Source organism: Schistocerca gregaria, chromosome 2, assembly GCF_023897955.1.
Source record: "Schistocerca gregaria isolate iqSchGreg1 chromosome 2, iqSchGreg1.2, whole genome shotgun sequence".
In the NCBI taxonomy this organism is placed as follows: domain Eukaryota; kingdom Metazoa; phylum Arthropoda; class Insecta; order Orthoptera; family Acrididae; genus Schistocerca; species Schistocerca gregaria.
The window spans coordinates 140,429,438-140,454,113 of NC_064921.1; the positions used below are offsets into that span (position 1 = coordinate 140,429,438).

The following is a 24,676-nucleotide window of genomic DNA, read 5'->3' on the forward strand; positions in this document are numbered from 1 at the left end:
TACGAGTGGCACAGAAACGGAAATGACAAGTAGTGATACCGGGTACCCTCCGCCACACACCGTATGGTGGCTTGCGAAGTATCTATGTAGATGTAGATTTATGGTTTGAGAAGTGACTGTGGAAGCAGAACCGCACTACTCTTACTTGTTTATAACACAGCTGTTCTCAAACTGCCGCGTAACTTGTCGTTTTTCTTTACACATAAATAAGCGGAAACGTTAGTAATTGTGGCGGTAATGGTGTAAGGTTCTTTTGAAGTTACGGGAAAGAGTGTGCCTATTCAGGCTTTCTTGTCAGAAAAGAATGTCGCCACGCTTCCCTGTAATCAGATGATTTATGGAAGTAGCTGCCGTGTTTGAATGTGACGCTGGAGGTGCAGATAATTTGAATGTAACTGTCAACTCTGGAGTTTTATGAAGAGAAATTTGTTTCTGTAATTAGAAGCCACATTGGTACCTATGCAAAACGTACCGTATTTTACATGTTATGTTATTGTTTCAGAGGCTTCTTTGACGTAGTCACAATTTTACAAGTAATGTAGGCATTGTTCCATCTTTTGCTACTTTGCGATGCTTTATGTCCTACAAAATCTGGAGCACGCTTGCCATCACACGAGTGTGTAATGGTCGAAACAAGACGTTACACACTCGCTTAAGACAATAACTGACGTATTACTCTCAACCTGCTTTCATTCTGTATTTGACAATTTTCCTGCCGCATCAGCTTGAAACATTTTTTTTTTTTCAGTTACAGTTTCACTATCTGCAAAAGCTCACTGGTGTCTGACATAGATACATTGGCCACCGGTGATCTGTCCAATGTACTCCTTGTTTTAGTTAAGAGGACGTGCTGAAAAGGAGTGCCTCCAAATTTTGTATGTAAAAACTCTTAAAGGCATTTTAAATAAAATAGACGTTATTAACATTCCGCATAATAACTTTGTTTGCGTGCCATCTGTGTGTGAGTGTGTGTGTGTGTGTGTGTGTGTGTGAATGAGTGAGTGAGAGAGAGAGAGAGAGAGAGAGAGAGACAGACAGACAGCAAACACAGGTATAATTCTTTTGGTAAATAAAAACCACCTTCAGCCGGCCGAAGTGGCCGAGCGGTTCTAGGCGCTACAGTCTGGAACCGCGCACCGCTACGGTCGCAGGTTGGAATCCTGCCTCGGGCATGGATGTGTGTGATGTCCTTAGGTTAGTTAGCTTCAAGTAGTTCTAAGTTCTAGGGGACTGATGACCTCAGAAGTTAAGTCCCATAGTGCCCAGAGCCATTTGAACCAAAAACCGCCTTTTCTTACTGCAATGTATATTATTTCTCCCAGATGGGTTTCGCCTTTTACTTTAAGACATCTTCAGTGGGATCTAGAATGATATAGTTTTGTTTTGATATGTGATATTTGTAGATTATAAAACAGCTCACGCCTCGTATTTTTACGTAAATATGTGACTACTACTGCGCGTTCTGTTATGTTCATCTCTCTCTCTCTCTCTCTCTCTCTGTGTGTGTGTGTGTGTGTGTGTGTGTGTGTGTGTGTGTGTGTGTGTGTGACACACAAAATACTAGTCCATATGTATACACGCTCTTTGTATCTGTCTGTCTGTCTCTCTCTCTCTCTCTCTCTCTCTCTCTCTCTCTCTCTCACACACACACACACACACACACACACACACACACACACACACACACACACACACACACACAGACCCATACACACACAGACACACACACATAGACATAAATATAACAGAAATGAATAGACGTTAGTTTACCGCAAGTACTTCGTTACGTTGGCAACCCGCACGTAAATAAACCAACTAGGATGAGACATAAATTGATCTCACAGTAGGTACCATAAATCAATTTTCTGTCAAATATCTACAACTAGTGACAGAAGACTAATAATTTTCCGCAGGAATGAGGGTAAACAATAAGCAAATTGTGAAGAAAAAACGTGCTTATGTTTCATAAGTGAAGATAAAGTGCGTCCTCCAGCATGCGAAAAGATGAAAGCAAACGCAGATGCCGATCAATAACGCGAAGAACTGTAAGTAATCGGTCACCTACGTAATAAGCTACACGCGAACTGTTTCATAGTCTACAAATATCACGTATCAAAACACAACTATATCATTCTAGATCCCACTGAAGATTCCTTAAAGTAAGAGGCGAAATGCTTCTGGGAGAAATTAAGTACCTTTCAGCAATAAAAGGCAATTTTTATTCACAAATCAAACATTCTACGTCTTTATTTTTCATGTTCACATATTTGCAGTCGTGTACACACCACACCGTAGAGCGTGACGTGACAGTCTGTTACGTAACGATGTCGTTGCGTGAGAAACAACGTGCCAATCGAGTTTCGAATTCGTGTAGTTCCTTCACACGTGGAGCACCCTTTCCTTCAGCATGAAAATGCCAGACCACATTCGAGCGCTGCGACATCTGCAACAATTCGATGTCTTTGGTTCACTGTCACCGATCATACTCCGTACCGTCTCGACTTGGCCCCATTCGATTTTCATCTGTTTCCAAAATGTAAATAACATCTTCGAGGATTTCGCGTTGATCGTGATAAAGTGGTGAAAGGAGAGGTCGGCTTATGACTCCGTCAACCAAGTCAAAGATTCAACGTGACGGTATCAACAGACTGGTCTCTCGTGGGGAGAAATGTGTTCGTCGCCAGGGTGGCTATGTTGAGAAAGAAATATATGGACGTGAAGAATAGAGGTATCGAATGTTAATAACTTTTGTTGTATTTAAGGAGCTTTAAGAGATTTCACATTAAAAATTCTGACGTATTACTTTTCAATAAACCCTCGGTCTTTAGTCATGCAGAGCAGTACTTTATTTGCTACACCGACGAAGTCAGAATGTGTGGGATTAACCTAGTAACGTTATGAAACATGAAAGATCCCACAGATTATCATTCTTCTACTTTGCGGAGATGACTTACAAGGGAACCTCCCCATCGCATCTCCGTCAGATTTAGTTATAAGTAGGCACAGTGGATAGGCCTTAAAAAAATGAACACAGATCAACCAAGAAAACAGGAAGAAGTTGTGTGGAGGTATGAAAAAAATAAGCAAAATATACTAAGTGAGTTGTCCATGCGCAACATAGGCAACATCAAGAAGAGTCTGAGCTCAGGAGCGCTGTGGTCCCGTGGTTAGCGTGAGCAGCTGCGGAATGAGAGGTCCTTGATTGAAGTCTTCCCTCGAGTGAAAAGTTTACTTTCTTTATTTTCGCAAAGTTATGATCTGTCCGTTCGTTCATTGACGTCTCTGTTCACTGTATTAAGTTTAGTGTATGTGTTTTGCGACCGCACAGCAAAACCGTGCGTTTAGTAGACGAAAGGACGTGCCTCTCCAATGGGAACCGGAAACATTTGATCGCAAGGTCATAGGTCAACCGATTCCTCCACAGGAAAACAAGTCTGATATATTCTATACGATACTTGTGACGGCATGTGCGCCACATGACAGGAATATGTTGTCGACCCACCTAACTTGTACACTTGGCGAATGGGTAAAAAGGTTCTTCTACGTTGCCCGATTAAGGTTTTCTTGTGGATGTGAGAATGACTCCAAAAAAGTGATGAAGACGTAAGAGTTTGTGACATAAAATGCAACAAATGAATGCAACAGTTACACAGTCACACAGTTTTCCTGTGCTCTGTCAAAACTTATGTTTTTAACGTTTTCAAATTTTTCTGTGTTTGCCGCCTAGTGTGGCCGTGCGGTTCTAGGCGCTTCAGTCTGGAACCGCGTGACCGCTACGGTCGCAGGTTCGAATCCTGCCTCGGGCATGGATGTCCTTAGGTTAGTTAGGTTTAAATAGTTCTAAGTTCTAGGGGACTGATGACCACAGATGTTAAGTCCCATAGTGCTCAGAGCCATTTGAACCATTTTTTTCCGTGTTTAGACCGTCAAATCCTGCATATGTCCAAGCAAATCTGACCATCTCCTGGAACTTTGGAGAGTGAAGTTGATTACATAAAGAACTAAACTTTTTACTCGAGGGATGACTTGAACCAAGGTCCTCTCGTTCCGCAGCTGCTCACGCTGACCACGGGGCCATGGCGCTCCTGAACTCATACTATCCTTGATGTTGTCTATGTTGCGCATGGACTACTCAGTTTGTATATTATGCTTGTTTTTCATAGTTCCACACAACGTCTTCCTGTTTTCTCGATTGATCTGTGTTCAGTTTTTCAAGGCCTATCCACTGTGCCAACTTATAACTAAATCTGACGGGGTTGCGATGGGGAGGTTCCCTTGTTAGACATAGTGATGCACATGGTATTTATGTTGGCTTCACACGGACGTGGTGACAGAGTCGCGTTTTGTTGTGCAGGTGAAGCGGTCTTGCGGGCCGCACAAGTGGGACGAGAGCTCGCCGGATAGCTCAGAGGGCGAGGAGGAGGAGGAGGAGGCGGGGGAGGCGGCGGGCGGCGCGGGCCCGCGGCAGCTCGCCAGCGGCCAGAGCGAGGTGCTCGGCGTCACCCTCACGCAGGGCCACATCACTACTGGTGAGTACCGCCGCAATGCTGCGAGCCAAAACTTTGCGGCACAAATAATAAGCTCAGAAAAATTAAAAATTCAAGTACACACTTCCTGGCAGATTAAAACTGTGTGCCGGACCGAGACTCGAACTCGGGACCTTTCCCTTTCGCGGGCAAGTGCTCTACCACCGATCTACCCAAGCACTTGCCCGTGAAAGGCAAAGGTCCCGAGTTCGAGTCTCGGTCCGGCACACAGTTTTAATCTGCCAGGAAGTTTCATATCAGCGCACACTCCGCTGCAGAGTGAAAATCTCATTCCATTCAAGTACACAGTTTTGATGTTCCACAATAATACAGGGTGATCAAAAAGTAAGCATAAATTTGAAAACTGAATAAATCACGGAATAATGTAGATAGAGAGGTACAAATTGACACACATGCTTGGAATGACATGGGGTTTTATTAGAACCAAAAACATACAAAAGTTCAAAAAATGTCCGACAGATGGCGCTTCAGCTGTTCAGAATAGCAATAATTAGCATAACAAAGTAAGACAAAGCAAAGATGATGTTCTTTACAGGAAATGCTTAATATGTCCACCATCATTCCTCAACAATAGGAATAATGTTGTGAACAGCACTGTAAAGCATGTCCGGAGTTATGGTGAGGCATTGGCGCCGGATGTTGTCTTTCAGCATCCCTAGAGATGTCGGTCGATCACGATCCACTTGCGACTTCACGTAACCCCAAAGCCAATAATCGCACGAACCGAGGACCGGGGACCTTGGAGGCCAAGCGTGACGAAAGTGGCGGCTGAGCATACGATCATCACAAAACGACGCGCGCAAGAGATCTTTCATGCGTCTAGCAATATAGGGTGATATAGGGTGGAGCGCCATCCTGTATAAGCATCGTACGTTCCAGCAGGTGTTTATCAGCCAGGCTGGGGCTGATGCGGTTCTCTAACATACCGGCGTATCTCTCACCCGTCATGGTAGCAGTTACCTGCTGTTCAGCGCCATCTGTCGGACATTTTGTTAACTTCGTTTTTTTTGTTCTAATAAAACCCCATGTCATTCCAAGCAAGTGTGTCAATTTTTACCTCTCCGTCTACATTATTCCGTGGTTTATTAAGTTTTCAAATTTATACTGACTTTTTGATCACCCGGTATTTATTTTACAGTTCGTTCTGAACTGGGTTACGGTTTTCTAGGCCATTCTGAGACTACTTAAGACTAAATAGTTAGTCCACAACTAAACAGGTAGTCCATACAACTTCACCGAGATTTTATAGGTGTAAAAAGATTTTTTTCCAAGTATATATCACCTTTTATGACTATATACATATATAACAAAAAGCATAATGGAATTCACGAAGAAGCTATGGACAAATGAACCTTGTGACGACTTTATACTCAAAGATTAAAAGTGTAAGAATGTACAGAGGAAAAACAGTACACAAGTAAATACTGGCACAGATGTTATATGGACAAAATAACGGGAGAATGTGATGAACAGGCAAAAAAGGAAAGGGACAGAGGGGAGGAAGGAGTCAGTGGGATGTGTGAGGGGAACAATTATTTTATTTCTGACAAGTATATTATGGTGAGAAAAAACTACTAGCTGCTGTCACTCTAACGTGGATGAGTAATGTAACTGCATTTGGTCACTGAGTATTGAATGAGCATTCTGTACTTGGCGTTTATGAAGAGCCAGAATTTCAAGGTAGTTTTCTGCCTTTACTTCCTCTATGGGAAAATCACACGTAATACTATAAAAATGTCATTCATTCAGATCATGTTCATCAGAAATGGAATCTTTTTTTTTCAGTAGCCGACTCCTTTCTGGTTCAGCTAGTCTAGTAATTATAACCCTGTCTTATACATTGTCACAAATACTGTAAGATATCCAATAAATTCCAGTCTGTTGTAAAGGTGGAATCTTGTCTTTACTCTGGAACAGAATGTGGGCAACCATACTCCTAGTATAAAAAAAACTGCTGTGTATTTCCTAGATTTTAGTTTGCTGGCATGTACCTGTGAAGTCCTTCTTACAGTTAGTATCAAGACACAAAAGAATTAATGACTTTAGCTGCCAGTAGGCACTGATTTATATCAATTTGGCAAACTGAAAATTTGTGCTGGCCTGGGAGTCGAACCAGGATCTTTTGCTTACTAGGTAGATGTGCTGACCACTACGCCACCCAGAAACAGCGGTCACCACAAACACACCTGCCGTCAGACCCTAATTCTCAACACGTATCACACACTACAGATGTTGTGCCCAAGTCCACTGCCCTCATTACTAGCGGCATCTTGCGGATTCCCGTTGGACCTTGGTGAGCAACTGTATTAAAAGACATCATTGACCGTCACCGCCGTGATTATATGTATGTTGTGTCTGTTCTTCGGGCAAGTCCGAAAGAATACACACAGCACCAAAAAATGTTCAAATGTGTGTGAAATCTTATGGGACTTAACTGCTAAGTTCATCAGTCCCTAAGCTTACACACTACTTAATCTAAATTATCCTAAGGACAAAAACACACACCCATGCCCTAGGAAGGACTCGAACTTCCGCCGGAACCAGCCGCATAGTCCATGACTGCAGCGCCCGAGACCGCTCGGCTAATCCAGAGCGGATACACACAGTACCAGTTTTGATACGTACATTCTTATACTTTTAGGTTTTGAGTATAGAGCAGTAAAAGATTTATTTGCTTAAAACTTCCTTGTGAACCTTGTAATGCTTGTGATTTAGTACAGATACAAGGACATGAAAGGTCACATATCTTTTAGAAAAACAATCTTTGTACACCTGCAAACTCCCGCTGATGTTACGTTGTTTATCTGTTTTGTTTTAAGTTGTCTGAGGATGACCTAGGAACCCGAAAGCCTTTTCACTATGAACTATAAAATAAATGTTATTGAGAAACATCAGTCCTATGTGTTTCAGTAATAAATATGTTTGTGTTCCTCCAAATATCGACGACATGTTCCATAAATAAGAAAAATATTTTTACACTTAAAGAGTCAGTCCCGTAATAAGCGTATGGCAGCTGGAGCACATGTGGACACCAGATCCAGTTTCCAGTATCGAGGGGAAGGGGCCTTTGTTCGCCCTCGAGATGATGAGTCAGTCTTTCTGTAACCGTGCTAAATGGGTTGTCCACTGTGCTTTGCTGCGGTTGTAGGTATGTTACATCTACATCGATACTCTGCAAATCACATTTAAATCCAGAGGGTTCATCGAACCACCTTCACAATTCTATATTTTTCCAATCTAGTATAGCTTGCGGAAAGAACGAACACCAATATCTTACCGTACGAGCTCTGATTTCCCTTATTTTATCGTGGTGATCGTTTCTCCCTAGGTAGCTCGGTGTCAACAAAATATTTTCGCATTCGGAGAAGAAAGTTGGTGATTGGAATTTAGTGAGAAGATTCCGTCACAACGAAAAAACGCCTTTCTTTTAATTATATCCAGCCCAAATCCTGTATCATTTCAGTGACACTCTGTCCCATATTTCGCGATAATACAAAGAGCTGCATCAAACCAGTCTCAGGACTGAAGACCACAACAACAACAACACAAAACGTGTTGCCCTTCTTTGAACGTTTATGAGCATCTCACACCGTGCAGCAGCGTTCTAAAAGAGGACGGACAAGCGTAGCGTAGGTAGTCTCCTTAGTAGTTCTGTTACATTTTCTAAGTGTCCTGCCAATAAAACGCAGTCTTTGGTTAGCCTTCCCAACAACATTTTCTATATGTTCCTTCCAATTTAAGATGTTCGTAATTGTAATTCCTAGGTACTTAGTTGAATTTAAGGACTTTAGATTTGACTGATTTATCGTCTAGCCGAAGTTTAACGAATTCCTTCTAGCACTCATGAGGATGACCTCACACTTTTCGTTATTTAGGGTCAGCTGCCAATTTTCGCACCATTCATATACCTTTTCTGAATCGTTTTGCAATTTGTTTTGATCTTCTGATAACTGTATTAGTCGATAAACGACAGCGTCATCTGCAAACAACCTAAGAAGGCTGCTCAGATTGTCTCCCAAATCATTTATATAGATAAGGAACAGAAAAGGGCCTATAACACTACCTTGGGGGACGCCAGAAATCACTTCTGTTTTACTCGTTGACCTTCCGACAGTTACTACGAACTGCGAACTCTCTGACAGGAAATCACATATCCAGCCACATAACCGAGACGATATTCCATAAGCACGCAATTTCACTATAAGCCGCTTGTGTGGTACAGTGTCAAAAGCCTTCTGGAAATCCAGAAATACGGAATCGATCTGAAACCCCTTGTCAATAGCAGTCAACACTTCATGCGAATAGAGAGCTAGTTGTGTTTCACAAGAACGATGTTTTCGAAACCCGTGTTGACTGTGTGTTCAAAAATGTGTGAATTCCCTAGACTTACACACTACTTAAACTAACTTATACTAATAACAACACACACACCCATGCCCAAGGGAGGACTCGAACCTCCGGCGGGAGGAGCCGTGACTGTGTGCCAATAGACCGCTTTTTTTTGCGGTAATTCATAATGTTCGAACGCAATATGTGTCCCAAAATCCTGCTGAACATCGACGTTACAGGACAAAAGGTTTTGCAAAATCTGGGCTGGAAGCCACATTTCGTGGATGAATGCTATTAATGGGAGCAAGATGTGTCCGATGACTACAGCTGCATTCGGTTCCTTATATGGATAGATTGAAACGCGTGGGTGTTAAAACAATTACGTTGTGTGGCTGGGCACTCGCACAACGGCGGAAGTTTTCCAGCAACCCTTGAGGTAGGAGAAGGAAAGTTGTGGGACCTGATGGCTGGAGGTGATGTTTTAATTGCGTGCTTTTATCAAGTCACGAGTAAGTGATCTCCAGTGATCGATAAAGTTGTTCTGCCAGTTCAGAAAGCTTTTAAAGAGTTCGTGACAGCATTCCTGTGCGCAGGTGTGTAATTAGAATTAATAACTTTCTTGTTTTCGGCAAGTGTTGCAGTGACGCCAGGATCAGAAGAACAGTGTCTGACAGCGAGGCATGGAAGGTGAGCATTTTGTGTGTTCCCTTGAAGTTCAGAAGCGGAATGTGGCTCCATTAACAGCAGCTGCATACTTCCGCGCTCAGTACATCCATACGTTCCCCGTTAACATGCGGTATTGACTTCTCTTTGCAGGATAATGATTGTCTTATCTCTCTCGGAAGCAATTGTACAGTTACTTTAACACATTCAATTTAAAAAAATCCACTGAGAATCAGATGAAATATGAACAAATCACAGCAGATGTCTTATAGACTGCAATTATTGTTCGCAGCTTACTGATAGTTGGCCACTGAGGTAGCAGACGCATATGACTACTATGTACCGGACAGATGGTACGACAAACCTCCCTTACTATAAACAACTAGTTGGCACTCACTTTGTTATTCTGATCCAGGAATAGTGAGCATGCGCTTACTCGGTAGGAGCAGGCCTCTTGTCATAGCGTGGAACTATTTGATACATGGAGGAGATGGTTATAGAACAAGGTGGACTTGGAGAGGTCAAATTCAGGCCAATACGTTACATCTCCACCCTCCGTGAATTAATCATGAACCTTGGCGTTGGTGGGGTGGCTTGTGTGTCTCAGCGATACAGATAGCAGTACTGTACATGCAACCACAACGGAGGAGTATCTGTTGAGAGGCTAGACAAAGGGGAAACTACAGCAGTAATTTTTCCCGAGGGCAGGCATCTGTACTGTACTGTTAAATGACGATGGCATCCTCTTGGGTAAAATATTCCGATGGTACAATAGTCCCCTATTTGAGTCTCCGGAAAAAGACTACTCAGGAGGAGTTCGTTATCAGGAGAAACAAAACTGTCATTCTACGGTTCAGAGCGTGGAATGTTAGATCCCTTAACCACTCAGCAACGTTCAAAATGTAAAAAAGGGAAATGGATAGGTTGAAGTTAGATATGATGGGAATAGTGAAGTTCGGTGGCAGGAGGAACAGATCTTTTAGTCAGGTGGATACAGGCTTATAGATACAAAATCAGATAGCGGTAAACCACGAGTTGGTTTAATAATGAATAAGAAAATATGAATGCGGGTGATCTACTATGAGCAGCATAGTGAACGCATTATTGTAGCCAAGGTAGACACAAAGCCAATACCCACTACAGTAGCACAAGTTTAAATGTAAATTAACTCCGCAGATGATCAAGCGATTGAAGAAATGTATGGTGAGATAGAAGAAATTATTCAGATAGTTAAGAGAGACGAAAATTTAATTGTGATAGTGGACTGGAATTCGACAGTAGGAAAAAAAAAGAGAAGAAAAAATTGTAGCTGAATATGGAGTGGAGGAAAGGTATAAAAGAGTAAGCTGCCTGGTATAATTTTGCACAGAGCATAACTTAATCATAGAATCATGAAAGAAGACTATACACTAGAAATATATCTGGAGACACCGAAAGGTTTCAAATTTATGATATAACGGTAAAATAGAGATTTCGAAACCAGATTTTAATTTGTGGGACATTTTTAGGGGCAGATGTGGACTCCGAACGCAATTTATTGGTTATGAAATGTAGATTAAAACTAAAGAAATTGAAAGAAGGCAGGAAAGTAAGGAGATGGGACCTGGATAGCTCGAAAGAACTAGAGCATGTTGAGAGTTTCAGAGGGAGCATTAGGTAACAATTCACTAGAACAAGGGAAAGGAATACAGTAGAAAACAAATGGGTAGCTTTGAGAGATGAGATAGGTAAGGCAGCAGGCCTAATAGAAATCATTCGATAACAGTGGAGATACTGAGTTTAATCGATGAAAGGAGAAAACATAAAAATGCAACAAATTAAGTATGGGGAAGAGATACAAACGTCTAAAAAATGAGATTGACAGGTAGTGCTAAATGGCCAAGCAAGAATGGCTAGAGAATAAATGTAAGGGTTTAGAAGCATACGTCACTAGGGAAAAGATATATAATGCCTACAGGAAAATTAAAGAGGCTTTTGGAGGAAAGAGAAGCGGATGTATGAATATCGAGAGCTCAAATGGAAAACGAGTCCCAAGCGAAAAAGGGAAAGCTGGAAGATGGAAGGAGTATATAGAGGATCTATGCATGAAAGCAGAATTGTAGAAATGAAAGACGACGTAGATGAAGATGAGATGGGAGATACGATACTACTAGAAAAATTTGACCTGGAGCTGCAAGACCTAAATCACAACAAGGCTCCGAGCGCAGACGAGAGTCCATCAGAACTACTGATAGCCTTGGGAGAGCCAGCCAAGAAAAAACAAGAAGTAGAGGAAATAAAAGAAGAATTTGGAGTAAGAATTAAAGTTCAGGGAGAAGAAATAAAAATTTTGGGGTTTGCTTATCACATTTGAATTCTCACAAAGACAGCAAGAGACTTGTAAGAGCAACTGAATGGAATGGACAGTGTCTTGAAAGAAGGATATAAGATTAATATTAACAAAAGCAAAACAAAGGTAATGAAATGGAGTCTACTTGAATGATGACGTTGAGGGAGTTGGATTAGGATACGAGATACAGAATATAGCAGATGAATTTTGTTGTTTGGTGAGCAAAATAAAAGATACGATCGAAGCAGAGGGGATATAAAATGCAGACTGGTAATGACAAGAAAAGCTTTTCTGAAGAAGAGAAATTCGTTAATATCAAGTACAGATTTAAGTGTCAGAAAGTATTTATGTGGAGCACAGCCATGTATGGAAGTATTGCATGGATGATAAGCAGTTAGACAAGAAGAGAAGAGAAGCTACAGAAGGATGTTGAAGTTGGGTAGGTAGATCACATAACTAATGTGGAAGCACTGAATAAAACTGGGGAAAAAAAGAAATTTGTGGCACGACCTGACTAAAAAAAGGAATCGGTTGATAGGATACATTCTGAGATAACAAGGGACCACCAGTTTAGTATTAGAGGGAGTCAAAGAGATGACTACAGTAAGCAGATTCAGAAGGAGGTAAGTTGCAGTAGTTATTCGGAGATCAAGAGGCTCGCACAGAATAGAGCAGCGTGTAGAGCTGCATCAGACCACTTTCAGACTGAAGACTACAACCACAACAACATTACATCTGTTTCCATTGAAATTTGAACTGGTTGCTTTTCTCTGTCTTTTCTTGTTTCTTCTGTTTAGAAATTATTGGTGGCATTTCCTCAGAGGTACGTGTAAACAGTATAGGAGTGTGAACTATTACAGTCCGATGGTCGGATCACAGAATCTTTCCGGCAACATTCGTTAGTGGTACAGGAGTAGTGACAGTTTTAACCTGTCAACATCGGTTCATCTACATCTACATCTACATTTATACTCCGCAAGCCGCCCAACGGCGTGTGGCGGAGGGCACTTGACGTGCCACTGTCATTACCTCCCTTTTCTGTTCCAGTCGCGTATGGTTCGCGGGAAGAACGACTGTCTGAAAGCCTCCGTGCGCACTCGAATCTCTCTAATTTTACATTCGTGATCTCCTCAGGAGATATAAGTAAGGGGAAGCAATATATTCGATACCTCATCCAGAAACGCACCCTCTCGAAACCTGAACAGCAAGCTACACCGCGATGCAGAGCGCCTCTCTTGCAGAGTCTGCCACTTGAGTTTGCTAAACATCTCCGTAACGCTATCACGCTTAACAAATAACCCTGTGACGAAACGCGCCGCTCTTCTTTGGATCTTCTCTATCTCCTCCGTCAACCCGATCTGGTACGGATCCCACACTGATGAGCAATACTCAATATAGGTCGAACGAGTGTTTTGTAAGCCACCTCCTTTGTTGATGGACTACATTTTCTAAGGACTCTCCCAATGAATCTCAACCCGGCACCCGCCTTACCAACAATTAATTTTATATGATCATTCCACTTCAAATCGTTCCGCACGCATACTCCCAGATATTTTACAGACGTAACTGCTACAAGTGTTTGTTCCGCTATCATATAATCATACAATAAAGGATCCTTTTTTCTATGTATTCGCAATACATTTGTCTATGTTAAGAGCCAGTTGCCACTTCCTGCCCCAAGTGCCTATCCGCTGCAGATCTTCCTATATTTCGCTACAATTTTCTAATGTTGCAACTTCTCTGTATACTACAGCATCATCCGCAAAAAGCCGCATGGAACTTCCGACACTATCTACTAGGTCAAAGTGGGGTTGCGGAGTTTTGTGACAGGCGGAAAAAATTCTGAACGACAGAAGAAAAGGGGAAGAGGATGAGGTGGCAGGGGGCAAATAAGAAATGGAACAAGATGCGGTTAGATTGAGGGAATACTAGCAGTTAAAGTGGATAATGAGGAGATCTGGATTAGGCTACACTGAGCAACAGTTCCATATAATTTACCTCTTTTGAGTATTAAGTGGAGCCACTTGGATTATACCAAGAGAGCCAGCGAAACGTAAGTATAAAGAGAATATTTTGATTTTTACTTTTTTGTGTAATGGCTTTGCATTGATCGGGAATGTAACACTGAAAAAAGAATAGCGATGTTGTTGCGAGCAAGTGACTTTGGGCTGTGTGTTTCCCCATTTTTTGATCTGTATCCTACAGAAAAGAATCACTGAAATGTTTACCTTTCATTTTGAAGTCGTGTGGGTCTCAAAAAAAGAATAAACGGGCTAAGCAACAACGGCGATTAAAGAGATAAATGTCGTGATATTGGCAGGACAGGAGGAAGTCAGAGTTTTCTCTGGGTGCCACTTGCCTTATTTACACAACCTAGTTAGGGACCCACGGAGGAAAGAAGACCAACTTGTCGCGAAACACTACTGAGTAAGTTCGGAGAACCGGCATCTGCGACGTACTGCAGACGATCCTACTGTTTCCATCATACATTTTGCGTTAAGGAACGCGAAGACGAGGTAAGAGACATCAAGGCTCGTACGGAAGCATACAGACAGTCGTTTGTCCCTCGCAGTGGAACACTAAAGGAAGTGGCCAGCATTAGTAAAAGGTACTCTCCGCTGTGCGCCATATGATGGCTGGCGGAGTATGTATGTGGATGTAGAAACGTCAGGAAAAAGTAAATAAATAATAAATGCTGCACGTCTATATTAGCTAGCATAAGAACAAAATGTAGTTGATCGGTGTTCAGAGATAGCGCTGACGTCTGCAGAGAGCATCCACAGCACATTTTACTGTCATGTTTGCGTCCTGGTGTCTGTTACAGACAGAAATGACACTAATTGACATCCAGTCTATTGGGACAGACACGCTTAGCGAAATGTTTGTGACAGAAGCGCAGCGAAAGAGTGGCCTCGGCTGACTAAATGTGTCTCCTACAATTGAAACATGATAATTGAAATAACCCCTAGTACTGCCAGGCTACATTAAATCCAAAATACTGGAGTAGTGCAGAATGAGTGCTCAGCAGCAAACGAATAAGAACACGCCAAACTGTGACTAACTGCGTATCATCGTAGCAACAGTAATAAAGAGGCGTAGCACATAGTGCTAATTAATGAAACAAGTCTGTCAGAGTACTTGTTTCTCGTTTACCACTTTATTCCATTAAACGTTGTGCAGAATTAATTATGCTTGATTTCAGTTGTGGAGAGAAACATTAAAAGCGACAAGTTTCCATTATCTGCTATAAATTGAGGTAATTCTTGTTAATGTGGCCATGATTTACAAGCACTCGTAAGAGTATATACTTACAGTCTAAAAACAAAAGCGTCTATGTTCAACTGTTATTCAGCTCGCTAGCAAAAATTAGACACATTATCTGTGAAATCTACACGATGACCACCGCCTATTTCGACGTCAACGTTCAATAACAACTCACAGACGGCATATGGCAGCAAGAGCACAGGGTGGTCCATTGATAGTGACCGGGCCAAATATATCACGAAATAAGCGTCATACGAAAAAAATACAAGGAACGAAACTTGTCTAGCTTGAAGGGGTAAACCAGATTGCGCTATGGTTGGCCCGCTAGATGGCGCTGCCATAGGTCAAACTGATATCAACTGCGTTTTTTAATATAGGAACCCCCCATTTTTTTATTACATATTGGTGTAGTACGTAAAGAAATATGAGTGTTTTAGTTGGACCACTTTTTTCGCTTTGTGATAGATGGCGCTGTAATAGTCACAAATGTATAAGTACGTGGTATCACTTAACATTCCGCAAGTGCGGACGGTGATACATTACCCGTGTTAAAATGGACCGTTTACCAATTGCGAAAAAGGTCGATATCGTGTTGATGTGTGGCTATTGTGATCAAAATGCCCAACGGGCGTGCGCTATGTATGCTGATCGGTATCCTGGACGACATCATTCAAGTGTCCGGACCGTTCGCCGGATAGTTACGTTATTTAAGGAAACAGGAAGTGGTCAGCCACGTGTGAAACGTCAACCACAAATTGCAACAAATGAAGATGCTCAAGTAAGTGTTTTAGCTGTTGTCGCGGCTAATCCGCACATCAGTAGCAGACAATTTGCGCGAGAATCGGGAATCTCAAACGCATCGGTGTTGGTAATGTTACATCAACATCGATTGCACCCGTACCTTATTTCTGTGCATCAGGAAATGTATGGCGACGACTTTGAACGTCGTGTACAGTTCTGTCACTGGGCACAAGAGAAATTACGGGACGATGACAGATTTTTTGCACGCGTTCTATTTAGCGACGAAGCGTCATTCACAAACAGCGGTAACGTAAACCGGCATAATATGCACTATTGGGCAACGGAAAATTCACGATGGCTATGACAAGTGGAACATCAGCGACCTTGGCGGGTTAATGTATAGTGCGGAATTATGAGAGGAAGGATAATTGGCCCCCATTTTATCGATGGCAATCTAAATGGTGCAATGTATGCTGATTTTCTATGTAATGTTCTACCGATGTTACTACAAGATGTTTCACTGCATGACAGAATGGCGATGTACTTCCAACATGATGGATGCCCGGTACACAGTTCGCGTGCGGTTGAAGCCGTATTGAATAGCATATTTCATGACAGGTAGATTGGTCGTCGAAGCACCATACCATGGCCCGCACGTTCACCCGATCTGACGTCCCCGGACTTCTTTCTGTGGGGAAAGTTGAAGGATATTTGCTATCGCGATCCACCTACAATGCCTGACAACATGCGTTGTCAATGCATGTGCGAACATTACGGAAGGCGAACTACTCTCTGTTGAGAGGAATGTCGTGACACGTATTGCCAAATGCATTGAGGTTGACAGATATCATTTTCAGCATTTATTGCATTAATGTGCTATCTACAGGTAAACACGCTGTAACAGCATGCGTTCTCAGAAATGATAAGTTCACAAAGTTACATGTATCACATTGGAACAACCGAAATTAAATGTTCAAACGTACCTACGTACTGTATTTTAATTTAAAAAACCTACCAGTTACCAACTGTTTGTCTAAAATTGTGAGCGATATGTTTGTGACTATTACAGCGACATCCGTCACAAACCGAAAAAGTGGTCCAACTAAAACATTCATATTTCTTTACGTACTACACGAATGGGGGTTCCTATTTTAAAAAAACGCAGTTGATATCCGTTTGACCTATGGCCGCGCCATCTAGCGGGCCAACCATGGCGCCATCTGGTTTCCCCCTTCAAGCTATACAAGTTTCGTTCTTTGTAGTTTTTTTCGTTTGACGCTTATTTCGTGAGATATTTGGCCTGGTCACGATCAATGAACCATCCTGTATATATATCCAAAGGGAGCAAGGGGCTACCAAAAGTATTCCTCGACAACCTTACAGCCTCTGCACCAGGCGCAAGGTTCGTCACCCATGCTAACTGCTGTTCATCGGCGACGAAGGATGGCGTTTGTACATCAGTACTGCAGCTGGAGGTTCAGGAAGTGGCCACAGTACATGAATGTTGTGTCCGCGTACATGCATATCATGTCACCTTTCACGAACAGGTATGCAGCTGTTATGTTTCTATATCCACGCTGGATCTCGTGATCCCCGTGGCGATCAATCATTGGTGATGAATAACGCAGCCAGCCACCAGTACTTTCAAAATTCAGTTGCTTCAATGCTGTATTTAGTTTCACGCCATCATGCCCATCTTCAGATGGATAACATTTGTGTCTTATGTTTTAGGTGCCAGACTTAAGACTTTGTTTCGATAACTACATTCATTTCAAGGGATCTCATTTCTGTAAATCAATCACGCTGAAGGTATTCTTTTCCATAAGGCTTTAGCATATTCTCATGAAAACTAAATTTAAAAATTACTTAGTTGTTTGATTAAATGTACCTTTCATTTACAAAATATTCACGTTACTCGAACAGTTAACGGACTTTCACATAAAACTCTGAAGAACCAAAGAAACTGGTACACTTGTCTAATATCGTGGAGCACATAGAAGTGCCCCAACACGACGTGGCATGGACTCGACTGATGTCTGAAGTACTGCAGGAGGGACCTGACACCATGAATCCTGCAGCACTGTTCATTAATCCGTAAGAGTACGAGAGGGGGCAAATCTCTTCTTAACAGTACGTGGCAAGGCATCCCAGATATGCTTAATAGTGTTCATGCCTGGGGAGTTGGTGGCCAGCGGAAGTGCTTAAGCTCAGAAGAGTGTTCCTGGAGCCACACTGTAGCAGTTCTGGACGAGTGGTGTGTCGCATTGTCCGGCTGCAATTGCCCAAGTCCGTCGGAATGCACAATGGACGTGAAAGGATACAGGTGATCAGACAGGATGCTTATGTATGTGTCACCTATCAGAGTAGTATCTAGACGTATCAGGGGTCCCACATCACTCCAACTGCAAACGCCCCACTTCATTACAGGCCTACACCATCTTGAACAGCCCATGGATTTATGAGATTGTGTCCATACCCGTACACGTCCATCCGCTCGATACAATTTGAAACGAGACTCGTCCGATTTGAAACGAGACTCGTCCGGCCAGGCAACATGTTTCCAGTCATCAACAATCGAATGTCGGTTTTTACGGGCCCAGGCGAGGCGTAAAGCGTTGTGTCGTTCAGTCATCAGGGTACACGGTTGGGTCTTCGGCTCCGCAAGCCCATATCGATGATGTTTCATTGAATGGTTCGCACACTGACACTTGTTGATGGCCCAGCATCTGAACACTATGGAACTTAACTTCTGAGGTCATAAGTCACCTAGAACTTAGAACTAATTAAACCTAACTAACCTAAGGACAGCACACGCATCCATGGCCCTTGGCAGGATTCGAACCTGCGACTATAGCGGTCGCGCAGTTCCAGACTGTAATGCCTAGGACCGCTCGGGCACCCTGGCCGGCAGTCGTGAGATGGTCATACGGCAAAATCCCGACTTCATCGCTAACTCGGAAAGGTTTGTTCAATTGCTCATGCGCCGACTATAACACCACGTTCAAATTCACTCACATCTCGACAACCTGCCGTTGTAGCACCAGTAACCGATCTAACAACTGCGCCACACGCTTGTTTTATATAGGCGTTGCCGACCGCAGAGCCGTATTCTTCCTGTTTACATATCTCTGTATTTGAATGCGCATGCCTATACCAGTTTCTTTGGCGCTTCAGTGTAGATTTACATTGATTTACATTGATTTACATTGATGAAAACAGAATGTGTTGCACAACGAATAACTTGCGCCTGTCAGATGCACTGATTACAATGTCTCAGTCCATAAGAAATCCATACTTACAAATTAATAATATTGATAGGACGAGGGTCACTCCAAAAGAAATGCGCACTATTTTTGTAAAAATACAGTTTTCAATCTGCACGTGTGAAAGTTTTACAGTGTGTAGATACATCCTTCCCTCTTGTTTTCAAACTTAGTTCAACCTGTTCCCATGAATGGCGCCGTCACAGCAGGTCTTCAAGATGGCTGCTACACTTGACGTTAGTCAGAAGCAACGTGCTGTCATAGAATTCCTGTGCTATGGAAACGAGACAGTGGGAAACATCCCCAAGAGGTCCAAGAGGTTGAAAAAGGTATATGGAGATGATGATGTCGATCGCAGTACAGTTAGTTGGGGGGGTAAGAAGGTTACGTGATGAAAGCAGGCACGGCAGTGTTGAGGATTGTCCTCGTAGCGGCAGGGCTCGTACTGCACACACTCCAGACAATGAGCAGAGAGTTTAGGAATTAGTGACTGCTGACAGACACATCACAGTATACGAAATGTCACGCTACGTAGGTACAGGGGAAGGAAGTGTTTGCAGAATACTGAAAGTGTTGACGTTAAAAAAGGGTTGTGCCAAGTGGGTTCCCAGGATGTTGACAGTGGCTCACAAAGAAACAAGAAAAACGGTATGCAACGAACTTATGGAACAGTACGAGAATGGTGGAGATGAATATCTTGGAAGAATTGAGACAGGTGATGAAACATAGCTCCATCGTTTTTCACCAGAGACGAAGAGCCAATCAGTGGAGTGGTATCATGCAAATTCACCCAAGGAAAAAAAATTCAGAACCGCACCTTCTGCTGGAAAAGTTATTGATACGGTGTTTTTCGATTCCGAAGGACTCTTGCTTGTGGACATCATGCCAAGTGGAATCACCATAAATTCTGATGCATATGTGACGACACTGAAGAAACGTCAAGCTAGACTGAGTCGTGTTCCGCCACATCGGCAAAAGCATGATGTTTTGCTGTTGCAGGATAATGCACGGCCACATGTCAGTCAAAAAAACGTGGAAGCGATCACAAAACTCGGATGGACAACACTGAAACAACCGCCTTATAGTCCTGACCTGGCTCCATGTGACTATCACCTCTTTCGGAAACTGAAAGATTCTCTTCGTGCAACAAGGTTTGAAGATGATGACACCCTTGTGCACGCTGCCAAACAGTGGCTCCAACAGGTTGGTCGAGAATTTTACCGTGCGGGTATATAGGCGATGGTTCCAAGATGGCGTAAGGCAGTTGAGAAGGATGGAAATTATGTGGAGAAATGATAATATTGTTCCTAAAGGATGTATCTACACACTGTAAAACTTTCAAACATGTAGAATAAAAGATGGATTTAAAAAAATAGTGTGCATTTCTTTTGGAGTGACCCTCGTACATGATGATCATGAAATGTGTCTAAGGTTACCCGAATTTATAGGGTGGAGGTCGTAATACAGCATGCCCAGAGGATGCTCATGTACAGATTATGGATGTTTTCTAAGAGAAAGATCGAATCATTGGCATGACGGACGTGGGAGCATCTTAACGACAGATCGCACAGAGTAGGCTGCAGTGGAATGAGAACTGCAGTGTTGATGAGATGGATTCAGGACACAGCGTGGAAAAAGGAGGAGGTATGAGCCTTTCCAGAACAGAACAACGTTGAAACCTCGAGATGTTAGGGTTGTTCGACGCCCTGAAGAACAGACGGGTTATACCAGCTGGATTCCGGGTAAAGGTTACAAGAGAGCAGGAGAGTGTGACAACTAACCGTCGCGAACATATTACTGTAAGCTTGGGTGCCGTGCGTCGTCTATCGTCGAAACCATTTTTGAAATTTGTGGTAAGTTCTTATGGGACCAAACGGCTGACGTCATCGGTCCCTACGCTTACACACTACTTAATCTAACTTAAGCTAACTTATGCTAAGGACAAGACACTCAAACACGAGGGAGGACTCGAACCTCCGACGGGGTCAGCCGCACGAACCGTGGCAAGGAGCCATAGACCGTGCGGCTACCCCACGCGGCGCGCAGTTGAAACCATATCACAGACATGCGTAATGTAACGCCAGAGTCATCTGGGACGTAGAGTGGAATTCTCTGGTGTTAGGTCATGAGCCTCGCTTCTGTTTGTGGCGTTCACATCAGCACCAACGTGTCCGCAGATGGCGTGGTAAAAGGTCATACGAGCAGCCTCCAACACCTCCAACTCCTGGAATCGTGATGCGGACAGCTGTTAGATATGTCAACAGGGCTGAACTGGTAGTTGTCACGGGAGGCCGAATGCTCGTCACTCTGCAGCAAGAAGGCAGAAATAGCAATACCTGATGTCACATACTTCCTGACCAGTGCATAGCAAATGACATATTCCAGCAAGATAATGTAAGACCCGTCACTTCATTTCACAGCGCGAACGCGTTCAACTTTGTACTGGTCCTTGACTGCATGAATAGTCACCTTGTTTGTCGCCCGTACAGCATAGTGCACGTTGGGAATGCGATGAAGGGACGAATGCCTGCATACCAGCCTGCAGCCAGCAATATTCACGAACTGACAAAAGCATTTGTTTCTGGCATGGAAACTAATTTTTGAAATTGACATTCGGCAGCCGTTCTTTTCCATGCCACAACGTATATACAAATAAACGATAGACATCCATTCCAAATTAGATGAAAGTTTAAAATTTAATACTCGTTATACGGTGAACATCTCCACTTCTTCTTTTCCTTGTTCCTTGTCCTGCATCGTTGCAGGTTCAGCATGATTGTTAACGGATTTTTCATGGTCAGTTTCACGAGTGGCCGGTTGCCACCTCGTTAACCCCCGGGACAGAATATATGTACCTAAACTGACTGCATATTGCGTTATCCATGTGAAGGTGAGAGAACGTTTTTGTTAATTGAGACGGGACCCAGTCAGGTATTCACCTTGTGGGATGTAAGAAATCGCCTAAAAGCCGCGTCCGGGCTGATTGACACACTGACCTCCCTCGCTAATCAGCCAGGTAGGGTTCGATCCGGGCCCGACGCACACTCCCGTATCGGAAGCGGTACTTCGAGGCGCACGGCTGTTCGGGCAGGTGTAATAAAGATCTTCACGAATTTTAATATACATCAGATGGGTGCTTCGACGTCTAACACTTCCCACTTCCATCATTGTTCGTATGGCAACAGGTTTGTTTCATATAATTCTGTTTGACGTATATATGCACTATTATTTCTAATAAATTTATTTAAAATAATTTATTTAAATACACTCACACATTTTGGAATTGATATTTATTTTAATAGTGACTTTGCTCTCTTCGTATGAACAAAAGTACTAGTTACAAGTTCTGTACAGCTTGAGAGTTCGGCGAACTACGCAAACTTCTATGTGGCTGTGGTCACACGAAGAATGAAGACCGTGCAGCAGTGCAAGTTCTTGTACAAGAGAAATCTAGCCAAACATCAAACATAGTCCAAACTCGCAACGTACAGGGCCCATCCACGGAGTGTCAAGAATAACTGTTTTAAAGAGATTTACTGCGTTTTAACGTACAAACCCTTCTCCATCCGTGTGACTGCTATGCTCAGTCTGCATAGGCTTTCTGGAAGGCGTCTTCAGGAACATACTTACGGTTGCGAGTCGAAGAATCTTTTACCCCCTCCAACAAACCGTGATTGAGGATCGTACTTGAAATCCGTCTCAACATCTATCATCACTCTGGCCAAGCAATTAGGGTACTTTAGCGGTGTTCCAAGAACTCGCGACACTGCATCACACTGATTTGTTTCTGTTCATCGCTCACCAGTTTTGGGACGATCTTTGCGCACACCTTGCTCATCCCTACTTCGTCTCTCAAAATCAGGTTAAGATACGCTTTTGGCATAATGCAGTTCTCTGCTCTCATTCTTACTCTCGATCCTCGTTCAAAATGTTTTTGAATCGTCTGGGACATCGTTCGTTATCATCGAAGTGTCCTCGGTCTTCCCGTAACATCTTGTCACACTTGTTAATTCTTAGTTGGGGTATGGCTGAGGTTTCCCGAACCAGACTCAGCGATTTTTTTCAGGTAAATATGGAATTTGATTGCCTATCGTTGCACGATCCACCGTTACATCTTTAATCTCGACGTGTCACCAAGACGCACTACCGGCGCGCAAGTCACCCAATGTGGCGTCGAATGAAATAAGACTTGCACCTGGCGGCCGAACATCCCTGAAGGGGTCCTCCCGGTCAACGATGCCGTTCACTCATTTCCATTTTACCAAGACGCACTGAGCTCGACACTTTCCTCACTCTGCTCGGAGGCGACTTGGTCAAATCACATTTTTTCGACAAGCATTCTCTCCTCACCACCCTTTCCTCTGCAAACCGCGTCGCTCTAGCCCTGTTGGTCTACTCTCATAACTTTTGGTACAAACCCTGCAAGTCGCCAAGAAGCCGGCGCATATGTTGTAACCATGTAGACTGACTACGACACTAGCTTGTTTTAGCTGCGCGGGCAGCTTTATCCGACTCCAGGGACCACAACGGGGCCTACGAGAAATACGGACCCCGCAGCGAACTTGTGACGTCACACTAGTCGCCTTGACCGCTACATTTCGCGAACGGTTGGCTTCGTGTAGGGCCGACAGCAAATCATTAGTTAAAAGAAAAGCTACCTACAGAAGGTCTTTACCTTGCCGTGTGATATCGACAGCTTGGATGCATTTAAATGGGCAGTCAAGAATTACTAAACTCATCTGAAATAGTTACTCCCTCTCCGCCGCAGACGGCTGCGGGCAGTCGTAACACCTTCAGTGTCACGTGATGTGACGTACGCGCCACGGCTCCTCTGTCTCTCGTGGGTCTTGGACCATGCCACATGACGTGACGTGATGTCACATGAATTGAGGTGACATGACGTGACGTGACGTGACGTGTGTGAGAAGGGCGTGTCACAGGCCTGTTGCGGTGTGCTGTCTGCTGCGCGTGCTACATAATATTTATGAAATACAAGTATTTTTAGAGCTGTTATGTAGAAATTATTTCTTTTGTTTCTAACCGTTTTAATTTACTTAATGAGTAAATTATTGTTTGCACAAAAAAGGTCATAGTCGTTAGACATGGATCCGAAGTCAAGCGCCACTCTGGAGCATTGTTCTAGCTTGGCTCGAGTATTCACCTGTTTTGGTATTTGCAGCGAAGCCCTCTGGGACATCTACTGTGATTAGGGTGACTGCGAAACATTGCCTCGAAATTTGGTAGAAAATCCTAAGAAATTCTGGTCGTATGTAAAGTACACAAGCGCCAAGACTCAGTCAATACCTTCGCTGCGCAGTGCCGATGGTACTGTTACCCACGACTGTGCCGCTAAAGCGGAGTTATTGAACGCAGTTTTCCCAAATTCCTTCACCAGGGAAGACGAAATGAATATTCCAGAATTTGAAACACGAACAGCTGCTAGCATGAGTTTCTTAGAAGTAGATGCCTTAGGGGTTGCGAAGCAATTCAAATCGCTTGATAAAGGCAAGTCTTCAGGTCCAGATTGTATACCGATTAGG

The 24,676-nt window shown here is 43.2% G+C and overlaps 1 protein-coding gene across 1 annotated transcript in view; it reads left to right on the plus strand.

The window, feature by feature from the left end:
- LOC126336521 (glypican-5-like) overlaps nt 1-24,676 on the plus strand; it is a 1,532,390-nt gene that overhangs the window by 1,370,700 nt on the left and 137,014 nt on the right. Inside the window, exon 5 of the mRNA XM_050000310.1 lies at nt 4,355-4,529. Within this exon, the coding sequence (XP_049856267.1) occupies nt 4,355-4,529 (175 nt within the window). The remainder of the gene's footprint in view (nt 1-4,354; nt 4,530-24,676) is intronic.